At 34.4% G+C, this 12,807-nt stretch overlaps 2 protein-coding genes across 2 annotated transcripts in view; both read left to right on the forward strand.

Moving 5' to 3' along the window:
- The window catches only part of LOC133331211 (uncharacterized), a 32,488-nt gene that overhangs the window by 18,005 nt on the left and 1,676 nt on the right, over nucleotides 1–12,807 (forward strand). The window contains exons 6-9 of the mRNA XM_061539613.1: nucleotides 2,801–2,861; nucleotides 3,234–3,415; nucleotides 3,492–3,654; nucleotides 7,930–8,024. Coding sequence (XP_061395597.1) covers nucleotides 2,801–2,861; nucleotides 3,234–3,415; nucleotides 3,492–3,654; nucleotides 7,930–8,024 — 501 coding nt within the window. The remainder of the gene's footprint in view (nucleotides 1–2,800; nucleotides 2,862–3,233; nucleotides 3,416–3,491; nucleotides 3,655–7,929; nucleotides 8,025–12,807) is intronic.
- On the forward strand, nucleotides 3,056–4,709 carry LOC133331214 (uncharacterized). The gene is made up of 4 exons (XM_061539615.1): nucleotides 3,056–3,176; nucleotides 3,234–3,415; nucleotides 3,492–3,654; nucleotides 3,718–4,709. The coding sequence occupies exons 1-4, from the start codon at nucleotides 3,125–3,127 to the stop codon at nucleotides 4,191–4,193; spliced, it is 873 nt and encodes a 290-aa protein (XP_061395599.1). The 5' UTR covers nucleotides 3,056–3,124; the 3' UTR covers nucleotides 4,194–4,709.

The following is a 12,807-nucleotide window of genomic DNA, read 5'->3' on the forward strand; positions in this document are numbered from 1 at the left end:
TATTGTATACTTGTGTTTTAAATAAAGCTTCACTCCATTAGTTTTTAATAGAACACAAAACATTTTTATACCCTTCACCACACTGTGGTACAGGGTATTATGTCTTTGTGCATATGTTTGTAACAGGCAAAAATAATCGAGATAGACCCATGGTTCCTTTTGAGAATATGCATAGAATCACTTTCTGAGTCGATTTATGCATGTCCGTCTGTCCGTCCGTCCGTCCGTCCGTCCGTCCGTCCGTCCGTCCGTCTGTCCATGTTAAATTGTAAACAAAGTACAGGTCGCATTTATGATCCGAATTGGATGAAATTTGGCATAGGTCACTTATTTGGCCCAAGGACGAACCCTATTGAAATTGGGAAAAATCGGTTCAGATTTAGATATAGCTCCCATATATATATTTAACCGATTTAATGTAAACAGTCCCTATATAACTTTCGATTTGCACGAAATTTAGTACAGCCTAATCATTTAGGTCTAGAATGATGTCTGCCAAGTTTCGTGAAAATCGGTCCAGATTTAGATATAGCTCCCATATATAGTTTCGTCCGATTTCATGTAAATGGTGCCCCAAAGTCCCTATATATCTTTTGATTTGCACGAAATTTGGCATAACGTACTGAATTAAGCCTAGAGTGATGTCTGCCAAGTTTCGTGAAAATCGGTCCAGATTTAGATATAGCTCCCATATATAGTTTCGTCCGATTTCATGTAAATGGTGCCCCAAAGTCTCTATATATCTTTCGATTTGCACGAAATTTGGCATAACGTACTGAATTGAGTCTAGAATGGTGTCTGCCCAGTTTCAAGAAAATCGGTCCAGATTTAGATATAGTTCCCATATATAGTTTCGTCCGATTTCATGTAAATGGTGCCCCAAAGTCCCTATATATCCTTCGATTTGCACGAAATTTGGCATAACGTACTGAATTGAGCCTAGAATGATGTCTGCCAAGTTTCATGAAAATCGGTCCCGATTTAGATATAGCTCACATATATAGTTTCGTCCGATTTAATGTAAATGGGGCCCCAAAGTCCCTATATATCTTTCGATTAGCACGAAATTTGGTACAGCCTAATCATTTAGGTCTAGAATGATGTCTGCCAAGCTCCGTGAAAATCGGTCAAGATTTAGATATAGCTACCATATATAGTTTCGTCCGATTTCATGTAAATTGTGACCAAAATCCATATATATCTTTCGATTTGCACGAAATTTGGCATAACGTACTGAATTGAGCCTAGAGTTATGTCTGCCAAGTTTCGTGAAAATCAGTCCAGATTTAGATATAGCTCCCATAAATAGTTTCGTCCGATTTCATGTAAATTGTGCACCAACATCCATATATATCTTTCGATTTGCCCGAAATTTTGCACAACGTACTGAATTGAGCCTAGAGTTATGTCTGCCAAGTTTCGATAAAATCGGTCCATATTTCTATATAGCTCCCACATATAGTTTCGTCCGATTTCATGTAAATGGTTCACCAAAGTCGCTATATATCTTTCGATTTGCACGAAATTTGGCATAACGTACTGACTTGAGCCTAGAGTGATGTCTGCCTTGTTTCGTGAAAATCGGTCCAGATTTAGATATAGCTCCATTTTATTATAGATTGATTTTATGTAATTGACGCACCAAGGAACCAATAGGAACAAAACGTTCTAAAGTTCGTATAACCTAACCTGTGACAAGTTTGTTTGAAATCGCTTAATATGTGGATATAGCTTACATATATTTTTTCGCCCGATATCAAGCAAATTGGGCATCATACTCCTCATGTTAGTCAGATTGACATCAAATTTTGCACAACATACAAAATTGAGCATAGAATTACGTAGTTGCGTTTTCTAGAAGTACAGACATAGTCAACCGGATGACCTATTTATATTTGTTTGAAGTCGATTTACACACTTTATGGACAAATCTAGGTAGATTCACATTTAGATAAATATCACATATTTTATTTCATCCAATTTCATGTTAATAGTCCTGTTTAATGTACCCATAGTGGTGAAGGGTATCTTAGAGTCGGCCCCGTCCGACTTTACTACTTTCCTTACTGGTTTATAATAACAAATGTCGTCTATATTTGTTTCGAAAAAGCGGATTGGTACTCGTTCTATATAAAAAAAGTTTATATTTTGACGCGTTTTTTATTCTGAAAAGTTTGCATCACATTTAATGTGTACTCATGAACTTGTTGGCAAACTATGGAAGCAACAACTACACACACACATATCTCTTTCGTCTGAACAACTCCACTAACAAAATAGAGTAACGATCAATTATAACGGTATATTTTTGTTTGTCACATATTTTTGGTTCAGCGAAGTGAAATAGAAAATTGCTTATTCATTTCATTGTGGTTTTCAATCGGAGAACATTTAAAAGTGAGTTTGTGAATTAAATAAAAATAAAAGAAATACATTCTTCAAACAAAATAAAAAACAGTGGTAAATAACACAAAATAAAATGATTTGCTTTATGTGTAAAAAAAAGTTTTGTGACAAAAAACATTTCTTCAAACACCTTCGGGGTGATCATTTTCTGAAATCTACTGATTTATACAAGTGTTGTGGTCAAAATTATGAATATAGGTCTTTTCAAAGACATATAGCAAAACGGCATAACAGCAGTTTTTCTCCCCAAGAACAAAAAAATCAAATAAAAGAGACGCGGGTTTTAACAAGTGTGAAACAAATTGAGGAAATAGAAGCAGACATTCCGGTTATTCTTGACAATCAATGCGAACAAAATATTGACGTTTCTCCAACTCCTTCAAACTATTTGCAGCCTGAATCGGAAGAAAAGAAATTTGAAAGGGTTAGCGAGAACGTTATTAAATTCCTAACAAGTATGCATTCAAACTATAATTTTTCAAGAAAAGATGTTACTTTTATTTATGGTAATGTCATTGATGCAGTCGTTAACCCGTTTTTGGAAGTAATAAATGCCTTTGCAAAAGACTTAGATAATAATTTGTCCACAAAATTATCAATATTACTATCAAAATATTCTGCAATTTTAGAAAAGCTTAAAACGGAGTATCGAACAGAACGTAGAGGAAAAATTTATGTAAAATCCCAAAATCTTAAAAAACAAAGCAAGCAGATTTTTATGCTGGAAAACGAATCACCTACGGCGTCAAAAAAGGCTAAAATTACTTTTGGTAGGAAATGTGGAATTTGTGGTTTAGTAATGGTTTTTAATTAATTTGTATTTTCAGTACCTGAGGAGAATGGAGAGGATTTGGTGCAAGTTCTTAAATATGACAAGCTTTCAGCTGAAGAGTTTGAAACAAAGTGGATTTCTTGTGCCAACTATAGACTTAATCAAGTACTTAACGAATGCAGTAGCCTACGAGAGATTCTTAAAAAGTGGCCTGAATATAAATCACATTATAAGTTGGTGAGTATATATATATATCAAATTGTAAACATTTGATAATTTTAGCGTAATTCTACAAAAACTGTTTTAAATTCAGATTGATATTGACTTCTCAATAATGCATAAATCGCACAACAAAATGCTCAACTGGGACCAAAAAATCCTAAAGTTGTTTAACTTTTTGAAAAAATCTAAGCAACTTAAATGTCATGGTGAGTCAAAAATGTTAGAAACTCTCCAGGACGAAGATTTGGAAAAGGGTAAGAGTCTTCAAGTCAAGCTCAACAAATCGATCAAACCTAATTTAACGTTATTATTTGCAGATCGAGGCACATTTGCAGTGAAAACCCTGTGGATTTTACATTATGTTCTTTTCCCGACTGGGCGGCAAGTTCGAAAAACAATTCTCGGAAAGAAAGAAATATCTCGCTATACAATAAAGGACTCCCAGAAGACGTTTTTGTTTTTGGGAAAGACTTTGCAAGAATTACACGACCATATTGATTTTTTGTTAAAGATGAAAGAACATATTCAGCCTTTTATATTGGGAATCGGAAGTCTGGACGATATACATGAAATTTTTGTTTATTTTGATGGTGACCTCATACGGTTTCCTAATTTTCTTCGCTCTTTGGATATTTGTTTTAAAATGTTCCATTTATTTAATTTACAATATCCCACAGCATCTGAAACATTTTGGATCTTTTTGGAAAACTACTTTTTTGAAATAAGTTCATGCTCAAAGAAAAAGTCAAAGGTAAGCATCCTCTTGGATGATTTAGAGAAACAATCTGAGTAATTGGTTTCAATTTAATAAGTTATAAATTCTCAGATATTTAAAACACTAAATTAAATAATAATTAAGCTATTTTTATATTGATATCTTCATATCAATTAAAAATAAGTTCGAAAATTAGATTTATGCAAATAACAAACGTTCCTAAATTCCGCAGATTAAAAACTGACTGTGTATTTGAATTACCTCAAGTAATTACAAATAAAGACTTATAGACTATATAAGTAAAAAAAGTTATAGTATTTTATAAGAACTTGTATGCTAAAAATATATTAAATATATTACTGTTAAAAACAAATCAAAATGGACTGAAAAATGAATTATAACTAAGTAGAATTGTTTACAAAATATGATATGTAAGAAGAAACATGAACTTTTGTAACACTGATTAAATAATATTTACAAAATTAATTTTTAAAAACCGCTTGCAAAACAAGTCACAATATGAATTTATTATTTTTGAGTTTAACATAGATATCTAAGACCTCTTTTGTTTGTAAATGAATTAACAAAGATACGTTTTTACAAAATAAAGAAAAATAAAAAATAAGTATGTGAATATATTCTTGTCTAAATGGTAAATAATGCCTGAACATATTCACACAACAAATGAAACCCGTTCATAAAAAATTAACAATTTCATAAAATCAAAGAAACCCTTTCATTATTTAAATGTACATCATTCATTTAGCATATGAAGGGGTTTCATTTGTTGTATTAATGTTTCATTTGCTGTATGAATATGTTTCATTCAATCTATGAACACATTTCATTGGATTTATGAAGACATTTTATTCTATTCATGAATAAATTTCATTATATCTATGAAGATGTTGCATTGATTTAACGATTATGTTTCATAGAATAAATGAAAGCTTCATTAAATCAATGGATTTATTTCATTACATCAATGAACATGTTTCATTGGGTTAATGACTTTGTCGTTAGTCCAATGAAACTTTTTCAATATATGTGTGAATATGATTCATTCGACGAATGCAACTATACATTAAATATGTGAAGATATTTCATATATTCTATGAACTTGTTTCAATACATCTATGAATGGTTGTCATTAATCTAATGCAATATTTCATCCATCCAATGATGGAAACGTTTCATTAAATAAATGTTTTCGAATCATTCATCCAATGAAATGTTTCTTTGGTCTTTTTTTAATGAAACATTTCATTGGGCCAATGCAGAAATTCATTATATTGATGCAGAAATTTCTCTCAGTGTACAACTCACGGCGATATTCACGACGGAGATATTCACCGTCGACGCAAATCGGCCTATAGATCTTTCGGAGAATTTTTCTCTCAAACACTCCAAGAGCTGCCACATCTGCTAGTGCAAGTACCCATACTTCTGATCCATACAACAGGACGGTTAGTATCAGCATATTGTAGAGTGTGAGTTTGATCTGGCTAAAGATGACCTTGTTCCTGAATTGCTTACATAGACCATAGTACCATCTGTTGGCCAACACTATACTCCTCCGAATTTAAAAACTGATGTCATTAGTTTTATTTATAGCGGTCCCAAGATATAAAAATTCCTTAACTACCTCCAAGCTGTAGTTCTCAAGTTCTTGCTACTGGACATCTTGCGCGTTGATACCATCAGCTTGCTCTTCTCGCCAGACCCACTTTGGCAGACTTCTTCTGAATTCGTTCAAAGGTGTATATTACCGCTCTCAATGTCCGATATCGATGTCATCCGCGTAGGCGAGTAACATATGTTATTTGGTGTACAGGGTGCCATTTCTGTTCATCTTTGCCTCTCGTATGGCCTTAACCAGCAATATGTTAAACAGGTCACACGACAAACTGTCACCTTGTCCGGATCCACGTTCGTTATTGAAGAGCTCCGATAGGTCCTTTCCGACTTTAACTGCTAGCCTTGAGCCAGTTAAAGTACATAGACGTATTATTTTTGCAGGAATGCCGAACACAGACATGGCTTTAAACACCACTGAACGGATAGGGCCACATTCGACTGGCTTTATATCCGACGGTAGAATGTGTCGTTGTGTTTTTCATAGGTCTTTTCCAGGATTTGGAAATCTTGTGCATGGTGGATTTTCCAGGCCTGAATCCGTATTGGTATGGTTCAATTTTATCATTGGCCATTGCATTCAGCGTTCACACAGCACGCTGCATAGCACTTTATATGCGATGAGAAGGAGACTTATTCCTCTACATGGAACTCAGAATGCTTAGGATCCCATCATTGGGAACCCTCCAGCCAAATTGTTCTAATCAGCTGGTTCATGCTCCTGACCAGCATCTGACCATCTGTCTTGAATTGTTCGACTGGTAATCCATCGGCTCCTGCTGCTTTATTATTCTTCAGCCGGTTAATTGATATTCTGACCTCATCTTGGCTGGGTGGTATACAATCTATACCGTCATTTCTTACTGGTTCGGGGGTTTCTTCTTCGCCGCCACTATTTGATACCAGAAGCTTTGCAAAATGTCCCTTCCAAATCCTCAACATGCTATCTGTATCTGTCACCATGTTTCCATTTTTATCTCTACAGGAGGATGTGCCTTCGGTTTAGTGTTTTACTCGTTGATAAAATTTCCGGACTTTATTCTGACTTTACAGCTCGATTTACTCACGCTCATGTTTTTCTTGTTTTTCTTCTTTTTTCTAAAATAGAGGTGTGCAAAAAGAGAGGGGAGTAAAAAAGAGAAGAGAGTAAAAGAGAAACCGCCCTATGAAATGTCTTACAAAAAGAGAACGCAGAGACCAAGCTTATTGATACAATGTAAGCGAGGGCACCAGCTCCCATGGTTGCCCAGCATTCTTCTAAAAACACGTTTCCCTTCCTCCTTTTCACCCGATAATTCTCCCTCGCATTAAGTGTGAGAAAACAACTTTTGATATCAGTCGTGGAATTTTAAAGGTATAAATAGAATTTTCTCATCGAAGTGGCCATAATTTGGAATATCGGATTCCCCATATCAATATCCGGTTAAATTGTCGATATGCTAAAGTTCCTTTCACAGTTTTCCAACCTGAGTGTCTGTAACTTGGAACTTATAAAACTCTCAACCAAATTAAGGATTTTTGAGGGCACACCACATGGTAGAGAGTATAAAAAATTCGTCCCACCAAAACCTAGGGATATTTTTACTTGTTTTATTTTCTCTCTTATTCGTGGGAGTCAATATTTTATCAATTTTCAACAAGTTACCGAACACTGTGCACTCGCCCCGCAAAAAGCATAATGAAGCTTGATCAAAAAAGCATACACATGATTTTTGCTCGGGAAGTACTCAGCCATAATGCAGCATAGTTTATAATACCATTAACGGCATGGTACACGAACCATGTACTACAAACACACACAACATACCGCACTGGACAACATGAGCTGTAACGTCAACAAAAACAACAACAACAACAACAATTTACAAACATTTAAAGCTTTTGCATTGTTTTCGAATAATAATGAAAAAAATGAAGAAAAAATCCAAAACACATCTCAACACACCAACATCGGTTGCATTCGACGAAAAAGTCTCTGGCGGATAGTTAGTTAATAGTTAGGCCAATCAGTTGAAGTTTTCAAGTCTAACGGAAAAGAAGTTAAATAAAAGTGAACGCAAATAAGAGAAAAATTAATTAAAATTTTAAAATTAGATTTTTAAAACAAGGTTGGTTGAAAAAGGTTTTTTTTTTTAAATTTTTTCAAAATATAATTATCAATTATAATCTATTTTTGCAGCTCTCATCGTTTTCAAGATGCTATCTCAACGTTTTCTTGCCACAATTTGTCTCAGCTTAGTCTCGGCCTATGCGGTCTATGCCATTCAAGTTCAGGTAAGCGAATTTGCTGTTTTGATGCTCAAAGATATTTCTGGTTTTTGTTGGCAAAGAAGAAGAGATTATAAAAAAATATTTTTTGACATTTAATTTGAAACACCCGATTGCAATCACTTCCTCATCAAAAATTGCAAATTATTATGTGTTTTTGTAATACAACAATTTTGAAACCCATAATTTTCCAATATTTTCGATTTTGTACATTTTGATTTTGTTACCATTCACAACAATCTCTTTTGACCTATAAAAGTTTTTCGTAGCCAAGGTACTGCCGATTCGTTACAATTTGGTTGGTTTTGTGTTGTATGGTAGTTGTTGTTGTTTTTTTTTCTTTTTAATGTTTTTTTTTAACAATCCATTTAATTATTTTATTCATTTACAATCGCTGGTTAGGTTTATTGTGTCGTTTTTTTAAGCACTTTGATAATTTTTGTTTTGTGCAGACAAACCATGTTTTGAAACCGGTTCATTTGTTACAGTTTCAATTTTTGAAGGTGCGTAATTATATCAGCATAGATGTGTATGTGTATGTACTAGTGCTGGTCCACATATATCGGACATTCCATATTTGTTACAAGAATTGCAAGTTTTTTAATCATTGCCTCCAATTGGATATTTTCATTAGTTTCCCGTTATAGATTGTCTTCGGCTCGATAACTGTCAAGTGTATGGTGGCCATATATGGATTTGAATGTCAGATTTTATGCACACAAATGCAAAAGATATCGGCAGTGCTTTAATTTACTCAAAATTCAAAATATGAAAATCGTATTTACAACCAGAGAGCGGAGCAGTATAGTCGGACGGGATCGACCATACGATACCCTACACAACTACCATGGAACTCTAACTTTCTACGGATGTTTATTCCAAGCCTGGACAAATTTCGTGATATATGCTCCCTCTAGCCCGTTTAGAGGTCAACAGGACCTCTTCCTTGCACTGACATATTTTCCGAATATTACTAATATTCAGTACAGCCTTTCTAATTAATTGTCCAGATTCCCTTCACCGTGGGTTGTGTTGTGATGTTCGGCCTATTATTGGCATCGACTCGAAAAAAACACAAAAAATTATGTATTCGGTCCACTTCATCCCATAATTATAATCTGCTCATCACCGAAAGTTATAGGCGTTGTCCTTGACCATAACTGGATCCTCATGAAAAAGCTAAAAGCTATCCGCGCTATATTTCCACACTCTAGATTGGTAATGGGTTAATAAAAAATATCAGAGTACGTAAGCACCTGTTAATATTTAATACCATATAATTGGTATCAATTTAAAGGTCAAGCACTCCTCTTGGATATACTATGAACTTCTCGGGTCTATGTGTTTCAGGAGTAAATATATTCCCTATAGAATACAAATTGGCAAATTTTTCACACAAAAGTCAGGTTCCATTTGACCCGCTAAATATTGACCGATATTAATCAAAACAGGTATACTTATTCTCTGGCCCGATCCCCTTCTCCATGCAAAAATTCGCGGTGTTTGGGCCATAAATGCGGCCTCTGCAGCGACCAGAAAAACCGACAAAAATAAAGTTTTTGGTCCATTTCATCCCCTAAATATTAACCGATATTTACCAAAAAATAATAGGGGTCTTCTACATGCACAATTTCGTGAAGATTTGTCCATAACTGTGGCCTGTATCGTGTTTACAAATTATAATGGACGGACGGACACACATGTCTAGATCGACTCAGCTAGTCGAGATATGACGATCGGTATACCTAAAGGTGGGTCTAGGACCGATATTTCGCCACGTTACAAACTTTTGGGGCTGCACAAAGCTATAAAACCCTGACAACATAGTTGTGTAGGGTATAAAAAGTTACGCCTACTGGTACCAACTCCACTCTGTGCCAGAAGGGATGGTTCAACGGTCTTCGATCTTGTTTTTAGGTTTGGTAACCAGCCCTTATAAAATATATTTTAAAAAATCCACGCCTTGTTTTCTTAATATATAAAAGAGTTAGCGATAAGATCATCGCCAAGACGAAACGGCTGAAGCTAGAAACTTGGAAATTCGAACTAGAAGGGTTATTGGAAATTCGAACTAGAAGGGTACAAAAAGTACTAAAATGTACTAAATATGGTACCCTTTGTATTAGGCAAACGGGAAGAGCTGGAATTCCGAAAGTTGGAATGTGGGTCACTTATGGAAAGTTAGAAGGGTTTTTGGGTTTTTGGAAATTCGACCTATAAGTGTACGAAAAGTACTAAACTTTACTAAATTTAGTTCTAATTTTATATATGGCTAGAATCTTTACATTTTATATGGAATACAGGTTGGAAAGTGGTGTTGATGTATCGAAATGGTTTTAGAAATTCGTACTTATGTGTATGAAAAGTACTAAATGGTACTAAATTTAGTACTATTTGCATTTAATTGAGCGTATAGAGAGGGAATCCAGAAAATAGGATTTTTGATTACTATTGGGGTACAGGATTGAGGTAGTCTTAAAAAATCGTATTTATGTGTACGAAAAGTGCTAAATGGTACTAAATTTGGTGCAAGTTGGATTTATGTGGACAGATAGAGCTGGAGCTTTGAAATAGGGAATTAAACTGCCAACAGTGTAGGATTGAGGTAGTTTAGGAAATTAGTACTTATTGTTACGAAACATGGATTCGTGTGAAGGAAGATATCTGGTATATGGAGGCATCGCACTTACGTGTACTCAATGGTTCTAAATTTGGTACAATTTGATTTAGTTAGTGTGAACGGAAAATTTTTACATATTGGGAACGAAAGATGTGAAATGGAACTTAATTTGGTACAATTTCCGTTTGGCAGATTAAAAATCCTGAAATTTGGATTTTAGGTTACTCTTAGAGTGTAGAATTATTAATTTTGGAAATTTGTACTTATGGGTACTAAATTGTACTAACTATTATAAAATTTGTTTTAGTGTAATATAATTTCTTTCTGTGGAATTAAAGTTACTGTTGGAGTGCAGAATTGAGATATTGAGATACTTTTCACAATTCGTAATTATGTGTACTAAATATGGTACAATTTAGATGTGAGTGAACGCGGATAGAGATGGAAAACTTTAATTTGAAATTAAAATTAAAAATTACGTACTTATGGATACGAAAAGCACTAAATGGTACTAATATGGTACAATTTGTTTTGTTCGAGCGGGCAGAGGGTGAATTCTAAAATTTGGATTTAAAATTATTGTTGAAGTGTTGGATTGATACATGGAGGTAGGTTTGAAAATACGTAATTATGTTTACTAAGTGGTACCAGCTTCCTGAAATTTATTATTAAAATTACTGTTGGAGTGTGGAATTGAAGTTTTAGAAATTTACTTACGTCTACAAAATGTAATAAATGGTACTAAATTTGGTACAATTTGGATGTTGGTGAACGGATAGAGCTGGAATCCTTAACTGTGGACTTTAGGTTATTATTGGAGTGCATGGTAGTTTTGGAAATTCGTACTTATGGGTACGAAAATCACAAAATTGGGTACAATTTGGACTTTGGTGAACTGGAACAAATCGAATCCTGAAAGTTGCAAATTAGGTCAATGTGGAATTGCAGGATTGATATAAGTTTGGAATATGGGTACGAAAAGTACAGGATAATACCAAATCTGGTACAATTAGGTTTTTGGAATTCTTATTAGACAGAGCTGGAATTTTTATATTTTTATATTTATGAGGATTGGAAAATACACTGAGAGGGATTATTTAAAAAACTATCTCGTATGTGGAGGCGAACCTGAAAAGTGTATCAGTATTGATAATTTTTGTTAGGGATATTTGTTACCCAATGTGATTGCGAAATATTTGGTTGGGGAAAAGAAATTCATTATTTTTTCGTCAAAAATATCGATAAAATCAGAGAAATGATCGAAGTTGACCGGCATGTTAGCAGTCGTAACATCACCCATAAAACTGTTTTAAACCATTTATACAAAGCTGGATTAAAAAAGAAGCACGATGTTTATGTGCCACACTAATTAATAGAAAAATATTGAATATATATAAAATACGATAACCGTGAGCGAAAAAAAAATTGAATTTCCATCTTCGAATCCTTGGCCAAACGGAATGAGATAGACCCATTTCTTAAACGGATGGCGACTGGAGATGAGAAATGGATCACATACTACAACCCTGAGCGAAAAAAAAATCGAATTTCCGTCTGCGAAACCTTTGCCAAACGGAATGAGATAGACCAATTTCTTAAACGCATGGTGACTGGAGATGAGAAATGGATCACATACGATAACCCTGAGCGAAAACGATCGTGGCCAGGACAAAAGGCCTGGAAGGTTCTGCTATGCATTTGGTGGGACTGAAAGGGGATTATTTATTATGATTTGCTTCCATATGGCCAAACGCTATATTCTTAACTCTACTTGAAGATAGCAATTGACCAGAAACGGCCAGAATTGGTCAACAAGAGAAGTTTCGTGTTTCACCAGGGCAACGCTAGGCCACAGTGCCTCGCCAGAAACTTCGGGAGCTTGGTAGGGAAGTTTTAATGCATCCGCCATACAGTCCGAACTTGGCACCAAACGAAATTCATCTTTTTCTTGCATTGTAAAATTTTTTTAAGGGAACCCCTCCCATTCTCAATTTTAATTTTTCAAGATTTTCAATGGGCTGGTAAATCAATACCAATGCTTGTTAAGGTTTGTAACTTTGCACATACATAATTGAAGATTTAAAAAAGAAGAAAAATAATTTACAAAAATTTTTTGTTATTGTTTTGTTGTTGTTTTTTGTAATTAAAGAAAAGTCCTTATTTTTGATG

Source organism: Musca vetustissima, unplaced genomic scaffold (assembly GCF_032173495.1).
Source record: "Musca vetustissima isolate MV318-11 ecotype Yass unplaced genomic scaffold, APGP_CSIRO_Mvet_v1 utg42988, whole genome shotgun sequence".
Lineage (NCBI taxonomy): Eukaryota > Metazoa > Arthropoda > Insecta > Diptera > Muscidae > Musca > Musca vetustissima.